We start from the raw sequence: 27,478 nt of genomic DNA on the forward strand, positions 1-27,478 counted from the left end.
ACAACGCCTGGGCCCTTTAAATACATGCAGGGGCGGTGTACATGGCAATAATGTGTGACTTCAATAAGGAAGGAGAGGTGTCTGCACTAACACCTCGTCTTCAAATATCTTTTTAAGAGCTGAAGTCATCCTGGAAACAGGGGCATTAATCTTACCTATGAACTCCTAAATGATTGACTTTATAGACGTGTGAGAATCTTGACCCCATCCATCTATAGAACTGCAGTGCGCTATCAAGACAGGAGGCGGACTGAGATGGCACTGATTTGTCTACTCCTCACAGATCCTGAGGGCCTGAAGTTTCTCTGAGAACCGCTCTAAAGTTGGTGAGGCAACTTTACTACATAGTTGAATTCCAGAGAGGACCTTTCCAAAGCCGCCCTCCAGACTGCATCACTGACCCCCGGGTTGCTCCTGGGTGTACACATACACCTCTCCCCGACTGCGGTTTGTACTGAGAAATGCATCTCAAATCCAGGAACTCAAGCCTGCTCTTTTCCTAGGAGGCATGGTAGGACTAGTGGGGTTGGAGGTGGTCTCAAAAAAATGACCAGCAGATATGAGGTGACCTTCGCTATTGTGTTCTTGTCCCTAACCTGTCAGGAAAGCACCCTAGATCCTGGGCACATTGCTCTTTTACACCCTAGAGCCATAGCGTGAGAAGGGACGTTACCAATGAGGATGCTAAAGATCTCAGGAAGGGGTCCTCATCATCTCCTTTCCTGATCATGTGGCTTACATTAGCTGTGCTGAGTTAGGACGCTAGTCCCAAGAGAGGAACATTTAAGCTGTGTGTGTGTGTGTGTGTGTGTGTGTGTGTGTGTGCTTTAAGTTCCCAAATTATTGACACAAGGGCTCTTATTTGCACCTTTGAAGCTGTACTTTTTATACATAATACTGAAAATAAACCCAAACGCATAGCCTTTATTTTAGGAATGTCTTTGCGTGCATATTCTTGGGCTTAGGAAGACGTGTGCTTAGAGCCCTGGCTTAAATTTAAGAAAAAAAAATAATCCACTTGCCTATTTTTAACTGACTCAAACTCACAAATCAACAAAAAATTCATCATTGCACCTGGAATGTGTTTTGGCCTCGGCACTCACTCAACTTCTTAGGATGGAGTGGGATACAGTTCTTCGGCTGTCAAGAAGTTTAGAGTACCAATTTGGTGGCTCAGCTTGAACTCCAAATATTCTTGCAGTGGCTGTCGCTACATTCTCATAGCGCTACACATGGGTTTCTTATCAAAAAGTGAGATAAGTGGGATTGTTTAGTAAAGTGGTTGTTGACACAGTTCAACATTAGTATTCGTGATGATACACTTGCTTGACATTTTGGAAAAGGCCAATAATGAGAGAGTTTTGATGCAATTTGTAATTCTCTGCTTCTGGATAGAGTGTTTTGATGGGTACGGCTGTTTTAAGTAGCCTACCCGTGGAATTCCAGGGGAATCTCATGCAGAATACATGCTTTGTATTCTGGACCCATCGGGAAAAACTTTATATTTACAGTAAGAAAGCCTACATGTTCCTAAGTAGTACTTATGTGTTATTCACTTGGAGGAGAAGGGGAGCATTAGTGGTTGTTTTTTAAATGTTGGTCATTCTGAAAATGAGTGTAAAATCATAGCATCTCTAAAGGTCATTTCTTATAAGTTAGTACGTGCATTTCTGTTCATTCCTTTTCTGCTTCACCTGTTGCCATGGCGTTCATTCTAACCCCCAGTGATCCTGTCTTTCGTTTGTTTTCTCCAAACCCACCATTCTAAAACAGCCCTGTAATGCTCTGAGCAAAATTATCATTTTTTAACACTTCTAGGAACAACTTTTTTAATAGAATAGCACCATCTACTCAAAGAACAACAGCAAATGTGAACCTCAGAGCGCTTTGCTTTGCACTGCCCGCTGCTGCACCAGGCTGTGTTGCTTATGGAATCTCATCTTATTTTCTCTCCCAGTTTATGTTTATTAATGAGTGCACACACACCTAAGACCAGAACAACCAAACATGAGTCACCTCTAGAATTTTCTCCTTGGAAAATTTACAAGAAAATAGTCTGATTTTACTAAATTATTGGAGGCTAGTGCACAAACTGATGCACTTCTGCCCATCCCTCTGGCCCTTTACGTTCATTAGGACAGGACATTTTGACATGAACTTAAAGGACTGTCTTTAAAGTTATATCATGGTGGACAGCCTCAGAAAAAACAAACATTTCTCAGTCTTCAAGAACCAACTATGAATTTTGTTTGTCAACACAGATTATATTGTTGTTGTTGTTGTAGGTGCCACTGAGTCATTTCTGACTCATAGTGACCCGCTGCACACAGAACAAAACACTGCCTGCTCCTGCGCCTTTCTCACAATTCTTCCTGTGCTTCAGTCCGTTGCTGCAGCCACGGGGTCGGTCCATCTCCTTGAGGACCTTCCTCCCATTTGCTGCCCCTCTGCTTTCCCAAGCATGACATCCTTCTCCAGGGACTGCTCTCTCCTGACTTGTCCAAAGTATGTAAGCTGAAGTTTAGCCATTCTTGCCTCTAAGGAGCACTCTGGCCGCACTTCTTCCAAGACAGGTCAGTTTGCCCTTTTAGCCGTCCATAGTACTTTCAATATTGTTCTCCAGCTCTGCAATTCAAACGCATCCACTCTTCCTTGGTCTACCTGATGGAGTGTCCAACTTTCATATGCATGTGAGGCGATGGAGCACACCATGGTTTGGGTCAGGCACACCTTAGTCCTCAAAGTAACATTCTTGCTTTTCCATACTCCAACGAGGTCTTGTGCAGCAGATTTAATACAATGTGCCTTTTGGTCTCTTGACTGCTGCTTCCATAAGCATTGACTGTGGACTCAAGCAAGACAAACTCCTGGACAATTGCAACCGTTTCTCCATTTATCCTCAAGCTAGCTAATGGTCCATTTGTAAAGATTTCCTCCTCTTTATTTTGCATCATGAGCCTTACTAGTGGCTGCAGTCCTCGACCATACAGACAACTAAATGCAAAGCATTCCTTACGAGGCTCCCCAGAATAAGCACACAAAACACACGGAGGCTAGCTGTCACCTATTTAGGCTACTAAAGCTCTTAAAGCCCAGGATACTCTTCCTGAATCCTACAAGGGCATTGGCCACTTTGCTCAAGTTATCCAAACCCTAAACTTTTCTGAAACATACTAGTTTTTAACCCTGTCATGACCCAGTTATTTTTTCCTACTTTTTGGTTGATACCATGTGTTTTCGTTAATAGAAGGCATGCTGAAGCAATAGACATTTCTGAAACTTTGTTATGAAACAAGAATTTTTATACTTTGTGTATGAAAGGCAAACACTCTTCTGGATTCCGGGGTAAGATTATGTGGGACACACATGTGAGTCTGGATCCAGATGTAAAATTATGTAGGATACATATGCCCCTATGGATCTGGGGTGATAAGATAATGGAGTGTTTATGCCCCCCTAGACTCTGCACTGCCTTGTAGCTGCTTTGACAGGTGCACACGATTTAGGATTCCTGAAAATGTGATCTTGCGGCAAGCATGAAATCATCCCATGAACTGCAACTTCCCAATAATGTACCCATCCCACCCCCCAGGAAACAAAGCGCTGAGCTCACTACCATCAAGTTCATTCCAGCGTAGCCACCCTGTAGAGGGTTTCTGATGGCGTGAATTATTCCCGGAGCAGCCAAACTCGCCTTTCTCGTTCAGAGCAGAGAGCGAGTTTAAAGCACCAGTTTAGCAACTGGCAGATCAGGGCCTAGCTGCAGCACCGCCAGAGCTCCTCAAGTCACGTACAGATTCACTGCCACTGAGCCAGCCCCGGCTCACAGCGATCCTGTAGGTCAGGACACAACTGCGTCCGTGGGTCTCCAGGTCTGGAACACCTTACAGGGAGAGAGAGTCTCCTCCTTCTCCGGTGGAGCAGCTGATGGATTCAAACTCTGGTTCAATGGCTGCGTCTACACACAGCATTAAAAACTCACTTCCATGGAGTTCAATCTGACTCCCGAGACCCTGTATGGCAGGGAAGAGCTGCCCCTGCAAGGTTCCATTGAGAGCCTCATCTTTCCCCAGGGAGCAGCAGGTGGTTAGCAGCTCAACACATAACCCCTACACTCTAGGGCTCCTGAAAGGGAACTTGGAAATATACTTACAAGGTTTATCTCCCAGTAAAAAGCCAAAATAGAAAAGTTTTGTAAAGCACACCTCTAGGATTGATCTCCTCAAAAACACCCTGCATAAACTATAATTTGCACCACACACCTGTTTCTTCCATTTCTAACAGTTACAGAGCTTACCTCCAGATGGACGCATGTACTGTATGGGAAATCAACTATCCATTAATCCCCACCCCCGTGGGGAAAAAAATTCACCGCAATTGACACAAAGTGACTCTATAAGAGGAAAAGTAGGTGGAGGCATGGTGTCCCATGAGTCATGAGAGGGTTAAATGAGTACAACCTTGCAACTTATTATCAAAATGAAGCAGTTTACTTAATATTTCAGCCACCCCCAAAATTGGATTTTGCTAGAACGCATGTAGGGAAACGTCAGTGATAAGGAAGTGGAGAAAATTTCAAGGCAGGATCATTGTTTAATAATCATCGGTTTCATATTTTTATAGAACAGAAATGCTATAAAATCCATAGAAGTTTGCCGTTTATTATCAGATGCTGGATTGGGGTAGTAAGTATTCCCCTTTTTGGAAAATTACATGAAAATGCATACAGTAATGAATGAAATGAGCAAAAACTCCCTCTAAAACTGTTGTGATGAAAATTATTAACGGGTAGATGGCAGTGCCTTGAAGCTTAGTAAGCATAAAACCAGCTGACGCTGACTTGCTTCCGACTAGCACTGACTCCGTGGCCATCAGAGTAGACCTGTGCTCCACACGGGTGTCAGTGAGGGAGGTCACCAGGACATTCTTCCAGGTGCCCTTGGGTGACTTTGAACAACCAATCGATTAATAGCTAAGTGGATTTGAACAACCAACCTTTCAGTTACTAGCTAAATGTTTTGTCTTTTAGTTCTTAAAGTCAGGAAATAACAGTTTAATATCTAGTGTTGAATATCTTTCCTTTTTTATTTCCCCTGAGCTTGTGCGATTTTTAACCAATCTACATATTGTCTGTCCACCTCTAACTCCTTGACCGATAAAAACAATGTTAGGCTTTTAAAATACACAATCCTCTGTGCTATCCTAGAATATTGGAAAGGGCGTTTAAAGGTGCCATGTCACCAAAATCCATTCTTTCTGGATTTTCCGTAACTCATAGGATCAGAGAAATGTGTGTCTCCTGAGCCACCGGGCACCTTACACAGGTCCCAAACCTCACCCCAATGTGCTTGCATTTCATATAGTGGGGGAAGCCACCATGAAACAGTGAAGGGACCATGGTTATGAGAAAGGGAGGATGTCTCAGGCTGCAACCCCACAATCCGGAAAATGCGAGCACTTCCCAAGAGGGGAAACTGGGTTTTCTGCTCATACTTCCACTTTGGAGAGAATGTAATGGATTCATAAAGCATATGTGTGTGAAATTACTGATATTAGCAGAAAGTAGGTTCTATTTTCAGCCGGTCAATTCAAAATGATTGGAGAGGAAAGGGTGAGGCTATAGGAATCTCATTATGCAAAAGATACAGATAGTAACAGCAAGAAAAATATATAGTAGAAGAGCCAAGCTCACTTGGGTTTTTCAAGATTTACTAAATTTAAACTGCTTCTTTCTTGAACTTTCCAAACTATCTGGCTAGATTCTCTTATTTTCCTTTGTGGGTGTTGGGGGAGTCCAGGGGCCCTCCAAGGTGCCCTGGTCACAGTCTCTCTGGTTCTTACTGAGCAATCTTAGTTGTAGAGAATGGGCCTGGCTGGCCCTGCCAGAGTTCTCTGATCAACAGAGGCTGCCTCTGTGCTAACGTGTGCCTTTGACACTCTTTTTTCTACATCCTCTCTGCCAGATTCTTTACCCTCATATCATGGGACCCTATTTCTTTTAACTCAGGTGCCAGGACCTTTCCCACCAACCCCTTAGAGCAGCGGTTCTCAAGGGGGTTGCAACCCCTTTGGAGATTGTGACCCTTTCACAGGGGTTGCTCGATTTATAACAGTAGCAAAATGACAGTTATGAAGTAGCAACGAAAATAATTTCATGGTTTGGGGTCACTACAACAGGAGGAACTGTATTAAAGGGTCGTGGCATTAGGAAGGTTGAGAACCGCTGCCTTAGAATCTAATGCTTATTCTTACACTTGCCCATTTTGATTTTCCTTCCTTCTGTACAGGGCCCTGACAGCCTAGTGTGTTAAGCATTGGGCTACTAATTGCATGGTGCTAACCACAAGATCAGCAGTTTGAACCCACCAAGTGCTGGGGAAGCAAGATGAGATTTTCTGCTCCCATAAAGATGTACACCCTCAGAAACCCACGGGGGCAGTCCTACCCTGGCCTATAGCATCTCTAAGGGCCAGAATCAACTCAATGGCAGTGAGTTTGGTTTTTAGAATTTTTGCCTCTCACCATTTCATCTTTGTGAATGAAAATAGTTCTTTCTCTTGTAGCAAAGTTCACCTGTATTGACTTCCTCCCTCCCATCCTTTCCATGTGCCGGCCGGTCTTTCCTGTGCCTGTGTATGACTAGCTAGAGATTGCTTCCTGTATTCATGGCATTTTAGGAGGCGTTTACTGGAATTGTAATACCGTCACCCAGTGATCATAACACTACCATTCCCAGTAGGTATTATTTATGGGAAATCTCCCTGGAGGAGGCTAGGCTAATTCTGCATCTTCTGAATTGTGCCTTGTAAGTGACCTCCCTTAGCCTGCTTTCCAGCTGACATTTCCTAGCAGCAAGAAAGTGACTCAGGGTGGCCCTCTGGTGGTAAACACACATTTTCAGGGCCTTGTCCCAGTCTTTAGGGGCCTTTTTTCAGCCACAGTATAAAAGTGGAATGGTATTTTTATTATTTCCATTTCATTCCCATCTTTGTGTGAAAATCACCAAAGTCAAAAATCTGGAAATAATATATTGAAATACTAAAACAAACAAACAAAAATACTTGAAATACATTTTGAAAATCTGCCCTAGTCTTAAGTAGAGCCTACATTTCTAACATGATTCAAAGTTTTGGTTTTGCTTTAAAGAAGCAAATCATTTGAAACCATTTCTTTTGAATATTTCTGTCATCTGGAAAGGCCTGTACATAAGGTTATGACAAATTTACTTGGCTAAAAATCTGTTGACATGTCCCCAGCTTGAGACCAGAGAACAGAGCCAGCATCTCATGATTCTAGGGAGTACCATCCAGCGCTGGGCAAAGAGCAGCATCGCTGAAACCGTCCTAAACCAGCAGCTCGCAGGAATAAGAACCACTCTCACGTGCGACTCTCATCACTGTGTGGCCCCAAACAGTCTTACTAGTGTCGTAGTCTCGCTTGTACTAACTCAAGCATCTGAAGTCTGCCCTTCTAGGATTTAAGATTGCATAGGTCCAAATTGAACAGAATCCACTGTTAAACTTTAAGAAGATTCAGAAGCCCTGGCCTTCCTACTGGCAGGATGGTCACAATCAGTTCTGGTAGAAAGCTCCAATTTCATTTTTTTAAAGATAGTTCTCTGAGTGGTGGTAGCTGGGGCTGACAGAAATGCCGACCTGTGGTCCTTCTGGTGAAATGCTATGGAAACTACCAGTTCTGTTCATTTGTTTCTAGGTTGTCAGCTTCTCGGGATACAATTAGCCAGAGTGTGATCATGTTCAGGCCTCCTCAGTGTTGTTTGCACTCTTGAGAACAAGGGTTTGTCTTACCCTCTTTGGATCCCTGGAGCTTGAATGCTGTACATGAGACAGAAATCGTGCTCACAAGTTTATGTATTAATACTTGTTCTTGACGTGCCAAGACCTCTCCCTAGAAATTGAAAATTGAGACTTGAGAGAATCCTACTATAAATACTGAGATCACATATCTTAGAGTCCTGGGAAAACTGCAACCCAAACTCACTGCTATCGAATCCGTTTCAACTCAGAGTGACTCCATAGGACAGAGAAAAACTGCTCCTGTGAGCTTCCTAGACTACAGCCCTGTGACAGCTTGATTATCATCCTCCCTGTGGAGCAACTGGTGGTTTCCAGCTGCTGGCATTTCCTTAGTAGTCCAACAAGCAGCGCACGACTGCTTGGCGCCATCTTTCTTCTAATCTTTTTGAAGATAGAAGTACAATATCACTTGTATTCATAAATACGTTTAACAGGTATGTAAGAGGGAATAAAAATGTTATATAAACAAGAGGTCAGCTCTATCTGAGCTCACCCACAGGATTACCACAATGTAAAAAGAATAAATGTTTAAACTGTCTATGGTGCTTCGGGGCCCCCGTGCAGGCAGAATATGACTATAAGGTATGTGCTTCCTGGCATGCTACCCAAGGCAGGGTTGCTGCATGGATCATCAGATTTTTTTCAACCTATCAGGATCCTACTCTCTGTATTTTGACCCAGAATTTATATTGGCCACGGACACAAGTCTCCTTAGGTGAATAGTAGTCAAGACACGTAAACTGCTTTATGACTCTTATTACACATGAAAGAAAGGGGAAAGAAGAAAACTGAAATTTAAATTTAGCAACCCCCCAAATCAATCAACCTTTCTCTCCCTCCCCCTCTCCCTCCCACTCTCCTCGTGGCCAGTGTTCTGCTCCCTTCTCTTGTACAGTTCAAGGCACTGCACAGGAATGAAGACCTGGATTCTGTTCCTGACGTGACTTATAAGTGGCATGGTGACCGTGAGCTTATGACTTCATATCAGGGCCTCTTTCCTTAGCTTTAAAATGAGAAAGCCTTCAGAGGTTCTTTCTGGCTCTGAAATACAAGTCTGGAGACACTTGAGAGTGACGTTCATGCAGTCATGGTCCCTCTCTTGCCCTTTCCACCGAGACTTATTTGTGGATACTGCCATTAATAGAATAACGTGTCATGTCCTTTTCTGCATTCTCTCATTTTTTAACTTCTTGACAAAATCAGGTGCTTCCAATAAGTATTATTAGTTACCTTTAATTACGTATCTGTTACATAGTATTATTTAGTATGTCATTAGGCATGAATGTTGTAATTTGTTATGAAACAGTAATAATTTGAGTCAATCGAATTTTAAAGGTTCAAAGGTTTAAATGGTTTAAAACTAACCTGAATTACACAAACAATGTGCATCTTTCAGCCATTCTGAAACCGCTCTGGAAATGTCAAGACTGTCAAGACATCTGAATGTCACTCTAGGCTCAGTATAGAAGCATCGGTCTTGAAATCTCTTTGTTCCATGTATGTATATCACTAGGAACTTCTCATATAGCCGTTTCTGAAATGATATGTTTTTAGGTAGAAGGTACTAAATATTTGTTGATTTCAGAGACTATCACCTCACTGGGTTGCTCTATTTCCTTTATGCATAAATGTTTAGCTTGAAACATAGTTTGAAATTTTAGGTAATTTATTCAACAGAAATTACTGGTAGGTATTAGAATAAATAATAGACATGGAGTAAAATGCATGTCAAATCCCTTGCTTATTTTTTTGATTCAGTATACAATTTAAGATCAGCTTTATCAAGGCAAGAATTATATGAATTATATGAATAACTGAGACACCCGCAAAAAAGAATACTGAACCATGACCCTGGAGTGACAGTGTTATATCTGACGCAGCAGAATGTCTCCTATAACTTAGCCTGAATTTATGATGGAATTTTTTTAAACAGCCTTAGTTAGGTTTACAAAGTTGAGAGCGAGCGGGGAGCTCTGGAATGGCAGAGAAGGTGAAGGGGAGTAGTGCTGTTAGGCAGCCTCATTGATGCTGTGGGGAATCCCCGCTCCCAGCCCACAGGCTCTGCCGGGAGCAGAGAGGCGAAATAAATTCACATTTCTCATCTACTTGCACTAAATATATTCCTTCAAATTATTCCAGCACCTCATGAACTACATATAACAGGTCCTTTGCAGAAAAAACTGAGGCTCGCAGGTCACACAGACACATACTTGGTGAGCGTAGAGTGGAAACAGAGACCGCTGGGACAAAACTTCAGGGAGTCCGTTAGCTAAGAGAAATGGTTTCCAAGCCTACTTGGACAGATTGGTTTGTTCTTCGGTCAGCCCACTTTCCCTTCTACGGACGCTTAGCCAGCACCACAATTACAACGCTTCGAGCCGTTAGTCTTCCTTATGTAGAGGACAGCTTTCGTATCCAATGCAGCTCATCCTCCCATGATCGCTTGACTGCTGCTTCTGTGAACTTTGATTGGGGAGCCAAGCAAAATTAAATCCTTGACAACTTCAGTCTTTCCCCCAATAATCATGATGTTATGTATTGGTCCGGTTCTGAGGATTTTGATCTTGACATTGAATTGTAATTCAAAATGAAGGCAAGTGCTTCAAATATTCCTCACTTTCAGCAAGCAAGGTTGAATATAAAATTGTATTAATAAGCCTTCCTCCGATCCTGACACCACATTCTTCGTCATATTACACAGCTTCTCTGATTTTTGCTCATCATACAGATTGAATAAGTAGGATGAGAAGCTATAACCCTTATGCATACCTTTCTAGATTTTCAGCTCTTGTTCTGTTTGTATCAGTGCCTCTTACTCCATGTGCAGATTCTGCATGAGCACAATTAATTATTCTGGAATTCCCATTCTTCTCAAGGCTATCCATAGTTGCATGGTCCACCCAGCTGACTATATCAAGCCCGAGAGATCATTACTACCAGTTAAGAGTACACATCTCATCAAAGAAAAGCAATTTCATGTGTTATCTGTCTGTTATTAGGTGCTATTAAATCTGATCCGACTCAGAACCGAATCAAATACTGTATCACCCTTACATTGTTGCCTCTACTCGGTCAATCTAGCTGTTAAGGGCCTTCCTCTTTTTCACTGCCCCACTACCACATGGAGCCCATCGTGGTAACAGAGTGGTTAGTCATTGGGCTGCTAACCATAAGGTCAGTGGTTCAAAACCTCCAGGTGCTCCACCAGAGAAAGACAATGCTCTCTACTCCTATAAAGATTTAGTCTCTGAAACCCACAGAGGGCAGTTCGACCCTGTCCTATAGGGTTGCTGTGAGCTGGAAGTAGCTCAATGTCAGTGCATCTCCTTTTCCAATCATGGGGCACCCATTATGCGTTGGGCTGATAACCAAAAGGTCAGCAGTTGGAGGCCACCAGCCCCTCTAGGGGGACAGGATGCGACAGTCTCCTTCCCTAAAGATTACAGCTTTGGGGACCATATGGCGCTGCCCTTTTAAAGAACTCATGGAGGAATCCCTTTGTCCGACAGTATGTTGTTATGAGATGCCATTGAGTTTATTTTTTCCACTCAAAGTGATTTGAGGATCTTAAAACCAAATCCACTGCCACTGAGGAGATTCTGACTCATTGCAACCATGTACAGGGTTTCCAAACTTATCCATCTTTTCAGGGCCAGAGAGCCTCACCTTTCTCCTAAGGAGCAGCTCCCGATAGAACCGCCAGCCTTGTGATTAGCCCAATGCCTAATGCACAGAGTCACCAGGGCTCCTTCCGAACCACACCACCATCCCTGCTGTTGAGTTGATGCAGGCTCATAGCGACCCTATAGGACAGGGAAGAAAGCCCAAGTTTCTCCTTATTACTTACACGTCAATCACTTTGTTGACTGAATTTGCTACAAAGTGTCTATGGACACTTTAAGCAAGAAACAAGTATATAAACCCAGGAAATATTTCTGGGGAGGCAATTCTAACTTTTCCCTCCTCGGCTGATTGGGTCCTGGTGTAGGGCATCTCTCCACACATTTGGGTCGTCTGTTTGCTGCTTTGACTGGGGCACCCCTCCACTGAATGAAGCGTGTATGACCTGGCGGCACCACCCCTTCTCGTGGTTCTGATTTCTTCGAGCCTTAGTACACCACAATCAGTGTAGATGCAGGCGTCAAGCTGTAGAAGTTGGATATGTTTGCAAATATCTTTTAAGACACACACACAGAAGTGGCTACACGTGTTTTTCTGCCATGTCCAGACATAAACTATGAAGGGCTCCGGATGATTCCCAGCAAAAGTGGAATGTAATTTAGGAACTTTTGGAAACCTCCCCATCTAGGCACTGAAAAATGCATCCTGAGGCTAGCTGAGGAGGCAGAGGAGAGATGCCCAGGGGAAGGGATTCTTGCCTATTTAAAAAAAAAAAAAAAACCACCCAAGTTTACTTTTAAAATCTAAAATTGACCATTGTCATTGTGTGACATTAACATCAGCTCTTCTGGCGAGTTTGAAAGCGCTGGGCTCCGTTATAAAAGTTAAAAATGGCCTGGCCCCGGAGTTGTTTACTCAGCGTGAGCGGCTCTAGAGTTACAGCGCTCGGGTTGGAAGAGGGCTGAAGGCGGCCTCCGGCGGCTGACGTCATGAGCTCGGCGGCTGCGGTGCCACTGCGCCCGCCGCCGAGCTGCCTGCGCTCCGGGCCAGCGCCTCGCTTTCAAGAGGACTTGTCGGGTCCGCGCTGTCGAGTGGCTGTGCTTATTTAGTATTCCCATTTCTCTGCCGAAGCAGCCTCGCCGAGCTGAGCGTCTCCTCTTTAGCTGCCCACCCTGCTTCCTTCCATTGCTAGATTGGCCAGTGGTGCAACGTCCCCCCCTGCAAACAGGTACGTGCTCTCTCTGGCAGTTAGAAAGCAGGCGCCGAAATTGTGGCCAAGTGTAACGGGACTGCCGCGTGTTTTAAAAACATGGGTCCTATGAGCCGAGCGCTATTTCAACATCTGTCTGTGTCCATGTCAGTGGGGCGGGGTGCCTAACGGACTGTACTGGCCGCCAAGTAAGAGGGGGTTCAGCTGCCGATGGTGGATTTCCTAACTCTGGACACAGGGCCACCCACTCTCTGAGCTTGTGTTTTTCCAGCGCTGCTTCTCAGCACACTAGGATTTCCCTCAGTATCCTTGTTAAAATGCGCTTTTTCTTAGAGTGAATATTTTTCAAAGATCTGCAGAGTGATGGTTCCAGCCCTAGAGGTAACTGGTATTTGGAGATTGCAATGACAAGGAACTAAGCGTCCCTTTCAAAGTTTGCTTGCTGTCTGGCTAGGGCTATTGTGATTCAAGTGCCATCCTCCTGAAGAGCAGGGAAGCGGACCGCTACATCTGCTGTTGTGTACGCTGGTTCCTTTTAGCCATTAAGCCAATGTAGAGCTTTGTTTCAAAACATTTATTTTATAAGCTAAATTAACCTAGTAGCTTGGGAGTTTTCTATTTAGAAAAAAAATAAGGAAAAGACAATTAAATGAGGCAGAAGCCTTTGTAACTTTGATCTTGTCTGGAACACAAGTAACATGCTAAGTAGCAATCAATAATAATTTACTGGAGGGCGCATTTTTAAACAATAGGATAATTATTACTAGTTGAAATCATGGAAGATATCTGAAATCACCTGGAGAAATGGCAAGAGTATTTTGGAGGCAAAAAAGAGCATTACTCTGATGGATATGGCATGGGGTTCCTAGTTCAAAGCTAATCAGAAGCAAAACCTTCCCAGGGCAGATGATCCCTCTAGGAACGTCAGTTTGGCAGTACCCACTGCGTGTGGCATTTTCTTATTCAAATAAAAGGAATCACCTACAGATTAAAAGTAATCACTTGTGTAAAAACCAATATGCTTAGAAAAAGGAAATAAGAAAGCAAGACACAAGGATCAGGGACAACAATCTCAAAATTGAGAAATAGCTATTGAAAAACCTCCCCTGACTCTTGTTTCATTGTTTAGCTACCAAAAAAAAAAAAAAGTGGTGTTCAATGGGAAAATGGAGATAAAGAAGATAGCAGTGATGGCGGCAGGGCAGTAAAGGTGCCCCCGCAAATGGAGTCGTATTCCCGTGACCAAACTGAAGCGAATTTGAGGAATGCAAAGAATCTTGTCTTGTGCTCACTGGTGGGCACCAGGACTGTCTTTCTGCCATCCTCACCCTTGCTTCCTCCACTCATTCACAGCCCTTTACAATCCTGACTGTGGGGAGTGTGCAGGGTGGTGGGGAGGGAGGGGGGAGCTGAAAAGGGTTTACTTGGTGTTAGGTTGAAGACTCAGAGGACTGTGCACTCCTCACACAGTGCTCTAAGAAATTTTTAATCTGAATGAAATTTGAGAAGAAATGAACTGGAAGGCAAAAGATAGAGGGTAAAGCAGATAGCAGAAAGCCGGCTCTCCCACTAAGATGCCGATATCTGTGGGAGAACACAAGTGGCGAGCAGCAACAAAGAGCACATTTGTGTGTGCTTCTGTGGAGAGTGCTGAAGTTGAACTTTCTCCAGGTTGCTGTACCAGTTCACCCTATAACTGTTTGGTAGAAAGCATTCTGTTCCTATAAACTGGGGCCTTTGATTTAATTTTTAAAACATATTTAAGTTAGTATGATAACAAAAGATTTGTAAAGGCTTTTCTATTCACGTTTTAACCTTTAAAATTCACTTATTATTTAATTTGCTGCCAGAGTTTAAGAGGCATTAGCCATAATTTGAGAGTTTCCCGTGTTCAAGTTCTACAAAAATCTAAGATTATTAAGAGTGTTTCAAGAAACTCTGTCAAATGTGTAGGATGAGGCTTTCAATCAGAAAGCAGTCAGACATGATTGAAGAACTACTTGGAAGTGTAAGCATTGAATTCACTGTCACCATTGTCATGCGTTTTCCAGATGTCTTTATGTGCACTGGCTACTGTCTCCTCAGTCTGGGGGATTCTGGGTCCTTCCACCTGGGTTAATCCCTCATGGTAGTCTCCCTGTGTGTTAGTCACTAGGCAGTGGTGCTTCACTAGTTAACAAGGTTATCTTTTTTTTTTTTTTGCTTATTCAAATATTTGCTAGAACTAATTTTTTCCTCTAAATTCTTAAATTGCCATGTGTCTTTAAAGTACTTGAAAAATGCTGAGGCCAGAGGACAGTCATTGATAATAAAAGAGATGTCAAACAGTTGCAGGCTTGCTTGTATAAAATTACTAATTAAAGCTCAAAAAAGTAAACATGGGGATGTAGCTGAAGGAAATGCAGGGGAGAAGAGAGAGGAAAAGATGAAGCAAGGGTTATTATAAGAAACCAAGAAACAGACACTTACTTAGTACCTACCCTGAGCCAGAATAGAGTTAGGCACTTTCTCATTAAGCTTTGTCTCTTGCTTGCTTAATGCTCAAATCCTATGTCCCCAATCTGTTTGTAGAGGATGTTACAGTATACTCAGCCACATGAAACTTTGTGACAAGGCAGAGATGCTGAGATGGCTCCATACATTCTGCCATCAAAATCAACACAGACTTTTGTTCTGAAGAGTTTTTCCAAAGCCTTGGTTTGTTTCGTTTCTTTATTTGGAGCCATCACATTCCCTGGCACTGGAACTTACTCTGCCCCCAGAAACAGAAGGCGTCGTTGAGTGGCTATCTTCTGTATAAGTGATGAATTTCACTCTGTAAATTGATGCAGAATTCATCTGCTTCTTGAACAGTGCCTGATTAGTGTGGCCTGGTTTTTACTTTCTGCATTCTTTTGGATTGAGGTTTTTCTTTGTTTTATTTTGTAAAGGTTGTTGGATGGCGGGATGGTGGTAGTGGTATGATTTTCTTCATATGAAATCAAGGATAGGAAAAACTATATAAACATAACTTGAATAATATTTTCATAGCGTTATGACAGGGTGAGATGGGGGAAATGGGTAGCTAATATCAATGAGTACAAAAATGAAGCGAACGTTCCGAAATTTATTGTACTGATGATTGCACAACTCCTTTTGATATATTTGAGCCATTGAATTGTATGGTATGTGAATTATGTGTCAATAAAACCTGTTTTAAAAAAGCAAGGGAGAAAAGTACATGGGTTCAGATATAGTCTTATTATCAACAAGCTTTAGAATGTTTCAGGAGGTAAAAAAAGAGAATGGCCCGACATTTCTCTCTGGTTTAGAAGTCATCCAGAAGAGGTAGGCACAGGAAGGTAAGCATGGTGCCATTTGCTGTATAATTGTAGGAAAAACTTCATGACGATTTCGGAACATTACTGATGTTTATTTAAAGGTGCTTTGGATAGAACATAGATGGTCAAAACACCTCTTTCCCAGACAGTGTGATATTGGCTCACACCCTTTTATAACATCCCAGATAAGTTTGCAACTACTGATTTTATTTCTTATTTTATGTATTTCATGCCTTCATCGATATTCTTCTCCCCACCCCCACGGAGCTATCCTACTTGCCCTTAAATGTTCCAGTGAATTAGTCAGCAAGACTTACCTGCTTACAGTTAATTGCCTAGTTTTAAATTAATCTTCTAGTCTGAAAAGAAGCACTGTCTCCTCAATTTCCCATGGGTAGTTCATAGATGAACCCGAAAGATTATTGCATAATCAAGGTCAGAAAACTTTAGCCACAACAACAAAGAAAAGCAAATGCTGTATCTTGTTTCCCCTCTCCAGCTTGTTGGAGCTCCATCGGCACCATTTATTTTATTGCAGCTGGGCATTTGTGGTGGCAAATGCTGTGCTCACCAGCTCAGCTTGGTGGAAGGCAGCAAAAGGAAGGAGGAGTAACTGACTTTAGAGACAAGGAGGTTCGAAATTCAATGTAGCAAAGTAGACAAAACGAGGTGGGATAGCATCTTCAATGGCTGAGTGTGATATCTATGTTTCATGACTGAATTAATCATAATATGTGAATGCCTAATAAATAGAGATGATTTTCATCAAAGTGTCTTTAGCATATAGTTTAAGAGTAGCATTACAAATTCCAAGTTTAGTAGGGCCTTTGAGAGGTGAAGCTGGGCATCAAGAGTTAACATTTTCTTAATCTTAATTACTGAAAAACCAACCCCCCTGCCATCAAATAAATGATCACTCCTAGTGACCTTATATTGGATTTTCAAAGGGTTTTCAAACTGTAAACAGCTAGAGAAGCAGATAGCCTCACCTTTCTCCCTTGGAGTGGCTGGTGGTTTTGAGCCACTGGCTTTGCAGTGAGCGGTCGGTCTGTTACATGACAGCACCACGGGGGGGGGGGGGGAGTCCTTTAATCTAGTGGTTCTCAACCTGTGGGTCACGACCCCTTTGCGGGTCAAACAACCCTTTCACAAGAGTAGCCCATTTCACAACAGTGGCAAAATAACAGTTATGTGAAGTAGCAATTAAAATAATTTTATGGTTGGGGGGTCACCACAACCTGAGGAACTATATTAAAGGGTTGCAGCATTAGGAAGGTTGAGCACCACTGCTTTAATCTTTCCTGGTGGAATAGTGGTTACATGTTGGGGTGCTAGCCCTAAGGTAAGTAGTTCAAAACCACTGACTCCTCCTTGGGAGAAAGATGAGGCTTTCTACTCCCATAAGAGTTACAGTTGTGGAAAACCACAAGAGTAGTTTTACTTTGTCATGAGTTTGAATGGACTTGATGGCAATGAGGTTTGGGTGTTTGTTTGTTTTTGTCAATAATTTACAGCTCAAAAAATGTATGTTCAAAACATTTAACCACTCATGAATAAAGCTGATGGTGCCTGGCTATCAAAAGATACAGCGTCTGGGGTCTTAGAGTCTTGAAGAAGGTAAACAAGCTGCCATCTAGCTGAGAAGTAACAAAGTCCACATGGAAGAAGCACACCAGCTTGTGTGATCACAAGGTGCCAAAGGGATCAGCTATCAGGCATCAAAGAAAAAAAACATATATGAGGGGGAGTGTGGAGTGGAGACCCAAAGCCCATCTGTAGGCAACTGGACATCCCCTCACAGAAGAGTTGTGGGGAGGAGAGCCAGTCAAGGTGCAGTATAGCACCGACAAAACATGTAACTTTCCTCTAGTTCTTTAATTCTTCCACCCCACCACTATCATGATCCCAATTCTACAATGACAAATCTGGCTAGACCAGAGGATGCACACTGGTACAGATCAGAGCTGGAAACACAGGGAATCCAGGACAGATGAACCTCTCGGGACCAATCATGACAGTAGTGATATGAGTAGGGAAAGGAGAAGGTGCGGTAGAAAGGGGGAACCATTCACAAGGATCTATATATAACCCCCACCCCCCTTGAGGACGGAAAACAGAAAAGTGGTTGAAGGGAGACATCAGACGGTGTAAGACATGAAAGTAATAATAATAATTTATAAATTATAAAGGGTTCATGGGGGAGGAAGGAGGAAAATGCGCTGATAGCAAGGGCTCAAGTAGAAAGCAATGTTTTGAGAATGATGATGGTAACAATCATGCAAATATGCTTGACACAATGGACGCAAGTATGGATTGTGATAAGAGTTATACGAGCCCCCAATAAGGTGATTTAAAAAAAAACACAAACATTTAACCACCCAGATATGTTCGGAACAGTCATTAAGATATGTTTGTGTTTATCATATATTTTGAATGTATGCAGCCACCTTTTGTAACGACAGAAGCAGCCTTTTGCTGCCTTGATACACTGGTTTATTTCCACAGCGCCAATGCTCATGAAGCTATAGACTCTCAGATACTTTTGCCCATAATTAGTGTAAACTGCCACCTGTTAAATTAAGGCAATTTGGTAATAAACTAGTCAACTGAACAATTAGACTCCCATGGGCATGCTTTTCTCAAATGAAGATTCAAACATTTGAAACATACGTTTTCTACCTATTTAAAAAAGTGCATGACTTTATTAACAACCAATTATTTTAAATTCAAAGAAGAAGATGATCCCTAATGCCAATGTTAGGGACAGATTATATTTCACAAATTACGTGCATTCATCATGACATTTAATCTTTATAGCAATCTTGTGAATATTCCCTGTGTTGCTGGAAATAAACTAAAACACAGAAATATTACTTAACTTATGACAGTAACAGATTGACATTTTAAGCTGCATCTTTAAACTCTAAAGATTAAAACTCTGAATGCTAGAAATCGAATGACTTTATCCCAAACAGACAAACGTCACTGCCAGGGAGTCAATTCTTACTCAGAGTAGATAGAAGTTCCCTCTGGCTGTCAGTTGTTCCAGGAGCAGAAAGCCTCCTCTTTCTCCTGTGGATCCGTTGGTTGGGCTGGAACTGCTCACCTCACAGTTAGTAGCCCATGTGTAATCCTCTATGCCACCAGGGCGCTTGCTATTTCATGTAATCAAGACTTTCCTTTGTGAACTGAGTTTTGGGTTTTTTTTTTTCTGAGTTCAAATATCATAAACTGGGGTGTGTTACATCTTCTGTGAGAAGGAACAAAGAGCATGAATAAAATTTAACATATGACTCAGAGGCTGTTTTGTTTCATGTTTTCGGATTTTATAAAATAAAATAATGAAACTGTTTCCTACGATTTAGTGATACATCAGTCCGAGAGGGACTGTCGATGTTGGAGTCATCGATTCCGCTTAGCATCGTCAGCATGGCCTGGTCTGTGAATCTAGAGTTGGGCCTGTCGTTCAGACTGACTGGGGATATTAGGTCACAGACACACGGCTCTCATTAGAGCTGCAAGAATGAGTCCGTTGCAGCAGAATCTCTCACAGTTGTGCAGATGTGACCATACAGTGTGATACTTCCGCTCTCAGATATTCATTGAAAACTCTCTTTAGAGGAAGTGATAATTAAAGGAATACATATGTCCCACACATGCATTTAACCCTCTTGTCCACTATAATTTTGCTGTCTGGTCTTAGAAAGGAGAGAAGGGAACAATTCGGAATGCTCTTCACTTGTTTGTTTTTTGTTCTCAAGCAGATCCGTATCACCTCTTCTTTTGCGTCCAATTTTCTTAGAATTTCTTTATGTCAATGATTGTTGACAAAAGGAGAAAAGTTTCCAGAAAGCATATGGGTTTGGAACTCTCTCTTGTTATACTTACATTAGGCTTTATTTTAAAGGCAAGTGAGACTGCTTCAAATAAATCAACTCCAAGCTTCCAAGGAACCGTTAAGAGAAGGGAGAGACGAGCAGAAACACCTCCTCACTGACGCGCACGCGGCTGCCATGGACGTCCAGAAGCAGTGGGCCAACGCCGCGACTGGCTGGCACAAGGAAAAGATGGCGCTGCTGGACCAGTTTGACAACGAACGGAAGGAGTGGGAAAGTCAATGGAAGATTATGCAGAAGAAGATAGAAGAGGTACAAGCTGATTTGTTTTGAATGTATTGTAAATGTCCAGCTCAGAATTAAAATTAGAAACCTTTTATTCGTTTTTAGTTCAACCTAATATATGCATATCTCAATAGAATTTACTAGACCAAAGGTCATTAGCTGGAGGTGTCTTAAGACCTCTCTTTCTTTTATAGCCTTAAATGGAAATTAAGAATTTGAAATGCCAACCCCACATTTATCAACTTAAAATCTCATGGCTGAGAGCCTTTACATCAAAAACAAGCTCTGTGTTTTGCATGTGTTTTAAAACACCAGGGCCCGGGGGAAAATCCAAAAGGAAATGTGTATGAGTGAAATGGCAACTGGTCATTAGAATATAGATCAGCAGTTCTCAACCAGTGGGCTTGCCACCCCTTTCGGAGTCAAAGGACCCTTTCACAGGGGTTGCCTAAGACTATCAGAAAATGCGTATTTCTGACGGTCTTAGGAACCGAGACACCGCTCCTCTATCTGTCTCCAGGAGGATATGCCCACATTCAGATACGCCCACATATAAGTACTCGGCATGAAGACTGTTTGTTACCCATGCTACACCATGTTTCAAGAGAAAATTTCATTTATCTGTAATTTAAAATAAATAGTTCACAATATATCATCACATTTTGTTTTTGTGATTAATCACAATGCTTTAATTATGTTCAATTCGTGACAATGAAAATACATCCTGCATATCAGATATTTGCATTATGATGCACAGCAGTAGCAAAATTACAGTTATGAAGTAACAATGAAAATGATTTTATGGTTGGGGGTCGCCACCACCTGAGGAGCTGTGTGACAGGGTCGCGGCCTCCGGAAGGTTGAGAGGCACTGCCCTAGAGCTTCCCTTTCGCGAGACAATGGATGAATACTGAGGGCTACACAGGGGGACCTGGTGGCAAATGCAATGGCTCAAGGGCTTGGCTGCTAACCCGAAAGTTCAGAATCACATTTAGTTTTGGAGGAAATGCCATGCAGAGCAACTCCTGACCATCTGGGAAGCTTTGATCCTCACAGTCACCCACAATCCTAGAATCCAAGCAAAAAAGCCAAGCGAGACAGGATGTGTCTACATGGTAGCATGAACCTTATGCCTGGTTAAATTTGCTGCATTCAAATAATTACACTGAAAACTTTGCAGACTCCGTTTCTAATGGATCTTAGCCTAATGATCAGGCATCAAACATATTCAAAGCTGGATGATTTTTCATATAGATACTGTCATTTTTAAGACACTTGAGTCAGACACAGAGCCAACAGCACTTCCTGGGCTGTTTACAGGTAGGTACAGGTCTGTTTGACTTTTGAGAGTTGATTTGTAGTCAGAAAGGTACCACTGAAAGTCTTTTGAGGCTTATCAAATTTATTTCAACTCGCCGGATTTCCAAGCTGCCATTTAGAAGCATAAGCACGTGGCGTTGTGATAGTGCGTGCTGCAGCGGGCGATAGGGCGGAGGAGAACATGCCGCCTTGGGGAAAGGCCGGGAAATTTATTTCATAAAAATCGGCCATGAAGAACCCTAGGGAGCGCCTGTGGATGACACCGATGAGTTTGCCACACGTCTGAGCAGACTTAATGTAATTGATTTTTGATAGTCCCTAGGTGGTATTAGCAGTTAACCGCCTCAGGCGAGGTGCTTGAGTTGACCCAGAGGTTCCTCAGAAGATGGGCCGGCTCAGCCACTGAGAGCCCCATGGTGCACAGCTCGGCCTGCCGTGGATTGGAGTCAACTCCGTGGCACCTGGTTTAGTTGAAGTGAACTCCTACCCAGGGCAAAGAGCACTCAAAACTGTGTGCTTAGTACCCAAAGTACAGTTTCCTTTTTATAACCTTTCTAGCTTTGCCAAGAAGTAAAGCTTCGGAGGAACACCAACTTGAATGAACGCGCTAAGCCCATTGGCCTGGATGGTGAGAAGGCCCGTCAAGACAGAACGGTGCACTGGTTTCCGAGCTTCCCCGATTCAGCACAGCGTGAGTGCACAGGGATGGACCACAAACTTGGTCTGGAAAGAGAAACTGAACCAGAACAGAGCTTACTCACTGGAGGAGAATACATGTGTAAGGAACAAAAAGCAACGAGAATGTCAAAAGTAGGGTTTACAGCTGCAGACCAGCAAAAGGAAGGGGAAGCCCAGCCTGACCTGAGGATCTCTGAGGGGGAGGGCCAGAGCTGCTCCAGCGCCCTGAGCACGGTAAGTAGCCTCGTCCTGGCCCAGAGCTGTTTCTAAAGACACATTAATCGTTCAGAGTCCTAACATGCTATTGCTTATGTGCATAAAGGCCCTTGAAGAACTTGCCAAAGTGAGTGAAGAATTGTGCAGTTTTCAAGAAGAAATCCAAAAGCAGGGTCACCACAGAAGGTAGGCTGACACAACTCCCGGATAATTTTGTGTTGGAAACTCAAGAAGTGTTTTTAGCTAATAAATTGAAGCTGCCTCTGACATATACTCTGTAAATGGCATATGAATTATAAAACTCTGTTACCTTGAATGGTTAATAGAAACTCTAATGGTTTCTTTCTTTGTTTACTAATTCCGTACCACAAGCCTGCCGACTATTAATAAGAACTTAACTCTTTTGATGTTCAGTGAAGGTAGACACCCTGCCCCCACTCCCACCCCAGACTCCCACACGAAGTTAACCAGTATCCTTCTAATGTGGTTCTTTTTCATTTTCAGTATCTGGCCAGATAAAGTGCATAGAACTAGGCTAATGATTTAAACACAATTTAAACTATGCCAGATTTGACAATATCATGTTAGCTAGAGTTCATAGTGGTTCTCTGTGGAAGATATGATGATTTTTCTTATCTTATTTTTCTTTGCCTGTTAGGAAGTCCAGTGAGATTTTTGTTCTCCTTTACAATAGACTTTCATAGCCAGCATGATTTATTCATACATTTACCCTGTTCTTGCCCATTTAAATATTTGCTGCTATTCTTGGTTAGTGTCATTTATCTACCTCCACTTTATTGTAAGCTATCTCATAATATTGTATCGGTTGAAGTGATACAAATAAATCAACATGAGTAAGTGATTGTGAATTCACATTGTAGCTATTTATAGGTTTTTATTTCAGTAACTCAGAAAAGATGTGTCAATGTCCTTCTAGAATCATCCCTTATACAACGCTCTCAAGGCTGTTTCATGACCTTTAAGAAAAAGTTCAAAATTCCAAGTATGTAATTCAAAGACATTACGATGTGCTAGTGACTTGATGTTCCACTCCTAATTCCCATCTACCTCCCCATGCTGCTTTATAACGCATCCACACCGCAGTACTGCTTGTCTGTCCCTTGAGGAGTCACACTATCAGTCTTAAAGTTTACTTGGCTCCTTTTTATTAGGTGCCATCAAGACCGTTCCAACTCCTCGACTCTTAAACGCTGTGAAATGAATCACTGTCTGGTGCTGTGCCGTCCTCAGAATCTTCCCTGTTTGAGCCCATTCCGGTAGCCACTCGATCGTCCGATTTTGTCGAGAATCTTCCTCTTTTCTGGTGATCCTCCACCAAGCACGATGTCCTTTTCCAGGGGTTGGTTCCTCATGAGAAAATGTCCAAAACTCATGAGGCAAATTCTCACCATTCTCACTGTACTTTTTCCAAAATCCTGATCGCACCAATTTCCAATCCTGGCTGTACTTCCAAAGTCCAAGTTGGCTGTTCTTCTCACAGTCCATGATACATGTAATGTTCTTGACCTCTGCCACAATTTAAGGGCACAATTATTCTTCTTGATCCATTGTTCAGCTTTTATATATGTATGAGGCAATTGAACACACCATGACTTGGGTCAGGACCACCTTAGTCCTCAGAGTGAGATCTTTATAATTCCATAAAGAGGTATTTTGCAGCACATTTGTGCAATGCAATATGAATTTGATTTCTTGACTGCTGCTTCTACTGGTGTCAATTGTGAAATCCTGGACATGTTCAATCTTTTCTCCATGCGTCTTGATGTTGGTAGAGGAGCCCTAGTGGCATAGTGGTTTATGCCTTGGGCTCCTTACCACAAGGTCAGCAGTTCAAAATCACCAACACTCCACTGGGGAAAGAAGAGGTGCTCTATTTTGTAAAGAGTTACCGTTCTGCTCTATTCTATAGTGTCGCCATGACTTGAGATCAACTCAGTAGCCATGAGTTTTCAGTTTGGTTATTTGGTCTAATTGTGAGTATATTTGCTTCCTTTACATTGTGATGCAATCCAATGAAGGATGGAGTCTTTGATCTCCATCAGTAAGTTCGTAAGTCCTCTTCCTTTCAGCAAACAAGGTTGTGTCATCTATGCATCACAGATTGTTAATAAGCCTTCTTACAATCCTGATACCGTATTCTTTTTATAATCCAGTTTCTCAGATTACTTGCTCAACATACAGATTGAGGAAGTGTGGTGAAAGGCTGTAACCCTGGTGCACACCTCCCTGGTTTTAAACCATTCCCTCTCCTCTGTTCCTTTTGAATGACTGCTTCTGAGTCTGTGCCTGGCTTCTGCAGGAACACAGCCTTGCCTGTATGCTCTGGATGCATGCATCAAATTCTTACTAGGCAGAAGGCTCTCTTTGCAACTACTCACGTCTTGTTGGGCTTTTATTCAGATGTATCACACTACTTAAAATATTTCACATTCTGAATTCACCTGACATGACGGATGGTAATTCAAAAAGCAGAGCAAAGGTAAGTGATCATCCTACGCAAGGAATGGCAAGATAAAATCTGTAGAAATAGTAATGTCAATAGTATAAACCCAAGACACTACACCAAGGAGCTTCAAAATTTTCCTGGAAAAAAATATTTTTAATTCCATTAAAAAGAATTTAAACTATTTTTCCAGGAACTTTTTGAAGCCCCCTCGTCTATTCTGGTCTGAGGGTAGGTGAAGATTTAGGTAATGAAAAAATTGAGGTTTGAAAGATAGCTTGGGTCAGAGTAAGTAGGGCATTAAATACAACAAGGGAAAGTGGTCTTTATCATATAATAAAAGGGACTCGAAGTCTTTGAATAGAAAGTTTATTTTAAAATTGGGTTTGAGGAAGTTGTGACTCCTTTTCCTAGGGCAGAAATCCATAGCTAAAGCAACAGTGGCTCTGGGAAACATACACTAAGTAAAGTTATCACTAATTTACCATGTTTTATATTTTAGGATGAAGTCTGATTCTTCTCTCCAGGTCATGCCAAATGTAATTAATAAGCCTCCTGGGGACGAGATCCTTAGCAATGACCAGTGCATTCCTCCTGTAGATATAGGAAAAGATAAGCAGAAAAATAGAAAGAAGCTGAATGATACGGATTTGCTCCAGAGAAATTCTAGAGGGAAATGTGGAAGTGGTGCAACTGATTTGCAAAGAAATGAAATTCCCCCAGTCCCTCCTCCAAGAAGCACCTCTAGAAACCTGCCGATCGCCTGTGCTGCAGGAAGACAAGCCTGGGCAGGGTCCCTGGGAAGTTCCAGTAGCAGTCCGGTTGCCCAAGAGGATCAAAGCCAGGAGAACTGCAATCCTCATTTCCCTTGGCGGCAGCTCGAGCTGCCAACGCGGTGTCCCAGGGGCGGGGAGACTGTGAAAGACGGCCTCATATTTTCTTCTTTTGCACAAGAAGCCAAAATAGACAGTAAGCCTCTGTGTAGTGAAGATACTGGCCTTCACAGGTGGTCAGGCAACATTGGAGCTGGTGTAAAACATAGCCCTTCCACATTATGCCTACAGAAAACCTGCTCTACGCCCAGTAAGCCAAGGTCTGAGAAGGTGATCCCAAATCATCCTGCCAAATCTCACCCCAATCTTTATGTGAGCTATGACTGCAACTCTTCTGAGAGACAAAGCAGTAGCCCACTGCCAGGTCTCATTTGCAGCTTTGAAAGGACCACAAGGAATGAAAAGTTAGCAGCAAAAACTGATGAATTTAACAGAACTGTATTTCGAACAGATAGAAGTTGTCATGCCGTACTGCAAAGTCATAGCCTCTCAAAATCAGCTGAAGATCCTAAGTTCTGTGACACCGTAATGGCTCGTGCAGAGAACATACCAGAAAGTGACCATGTGTCTGGTATTCTGAAAACCAGTGTCCACATGCCTGTGTCCACAGAAAATGTGCCTGATGATCTAACCAAAACAGTCTCAACGGGCCAGGTCAGACAAATGCAGGAATGCCTCAATCCAGGCAGTTATCGAAATAGGCTCCATGAACATGACTGGAGACCAAGTAATTTGTCTGGCCGTCCAAGGTCAGCTGATCCTAGATCAAATTATGGAGTGGTGGAAAAGCTGTTGAAAACCTATGAGACATCAGCAGGGTTGGCTGTGGAGAATTCTAAATGCTCCCAGGAGAGTTGGACAAAGTGTTGCCATAATGTCACTGGTGGGACTACCTTAAACCAGCATTTAGAGATGAGCCAAATGGAACAAGACCTTCTGCGAAATCCAGTTATTCGTGGGAGTCAGCAAATGAAGAAAGGAATTGATCGGAAAAAAATGATGGAGGTGAGAAAGTTAGAATTGTGTCCATATTTAACAGTAGCTTAGAGTTTAGTTATCAGTTGTCCAACCATAAATAGAATCCAGGCACATATTTTAGAATCTTCTAAACTTCTTGACCCATCATTTGTGAAAAACTAGGAACTAACTTGTAACTGAACATGAACTTTAGTAGAACAACTTAAGTATAGTAAATAGGCTTAAGAATACGAAGATGATCAAGTGTCTTAAGTCGCTTTCTTGAAGAAAAAAATCCTCAGAATGCACTTTTGTTGGTTTATGGAATTTTAAGGCACTATTAATATTAAAAAACATAAGGAAATAACTGTTCAATAGTCTGCACTTTTCTGTAATTAAATTCTATTGGCTCAGTTATTTATAGCATTTGACTTTTCTTTGCACAGGATTAGTCACATTAATATGAGTTAATAAAATTTTTAAATTATGTTTTATTAAGTTCTCTTATGTGTGGAACCAAAAGACAGTGCAATGGAAATAAAAAGTAATATTATAGTTCTTTTTAAATTAAGAAATTCTTATTTATATGTATATTTAGGAAGGAAATTGTCACAGAAATAAAAATTGTTAATTTTGTTCTGTTCTATTTACAAAATATTATCATCTTCACTAAGGAGCATTGGTGGCTCTCTCAGGTAAACATTGGACTGCTAACCACAAGGTTGTCAGTTCAAACCCACAAGCCACTCTGTGGGAGAAAGATGAGGTTGTCTGTTCTCATAATGATAACAAAGACTCATAAACCCTCGCTGGGATCTCTATGTATTGGATATGACTCAATGGCAATATGGTTGATTTTTCTGACTTTATACTCACTCCATAGTAAAGATTATAGGAAACTCAAAAGAGAGTGAATACCTA

The 27,478-nt window shown here is 42.2% G+C and overlaps 1 protein-coding gene across 3 annotated transcripts in view; it reads left to right on the plus strand.

Moving 5' to 3' along the window:
• The window catches only part of KIAA0408 (KIAA0408 ortholog), a 38,881-nt gene that overhangs the window by 6,709 nt on the left and 4,694 nt on the right, over positions 1-27,478 (plus strand). For 2 of the 3 annotated variants that reach the window (XM_075554578.1, XM_075554580.1), the window contains exons 2-5: positions 19,876-20,116; positions 21,968-22,321; positions 22,410-22,489; positions 25,270-26,605. In XM_075554578.1, coding sequence (XP_075410693.1) covers positions 19,982-20,116; positions 21,968-22,321; positions 22,410-22,489; positions 25,270-26,605 — 1,905 coding nt within the window. In that variant the 5' untranslated portion in view covers positions 19,876-19,981. Of the gene's footprint in view, positions 1-12,498; positions 12,667-19,875; positions 20,117-21,967; positions 22,322-22,409; positions 22,490-25,269; positions 26,606-27,478 lie in introns of those variants that run through there. The other variant, XM_075554579.1, reaches the window with a different exon arrangement.

This window comes from Tenrec ecaudatus, chromosome 7 (genome assembly GCF_050624435.1).
Source record: "Tenrec ecaudatus isolate mTenEca1 chromosome 7, mTenEca1.hap1, whole genome shotgun sequence".
In the NCBI taxonomy this organism is placed as follows: domain Eukaryota; kingdom Metazoa; phylum Chordata; class Mammalia; order Afrosoricida; family Tenrecidae; genus Tenrec; species Tenrec ecaudatus.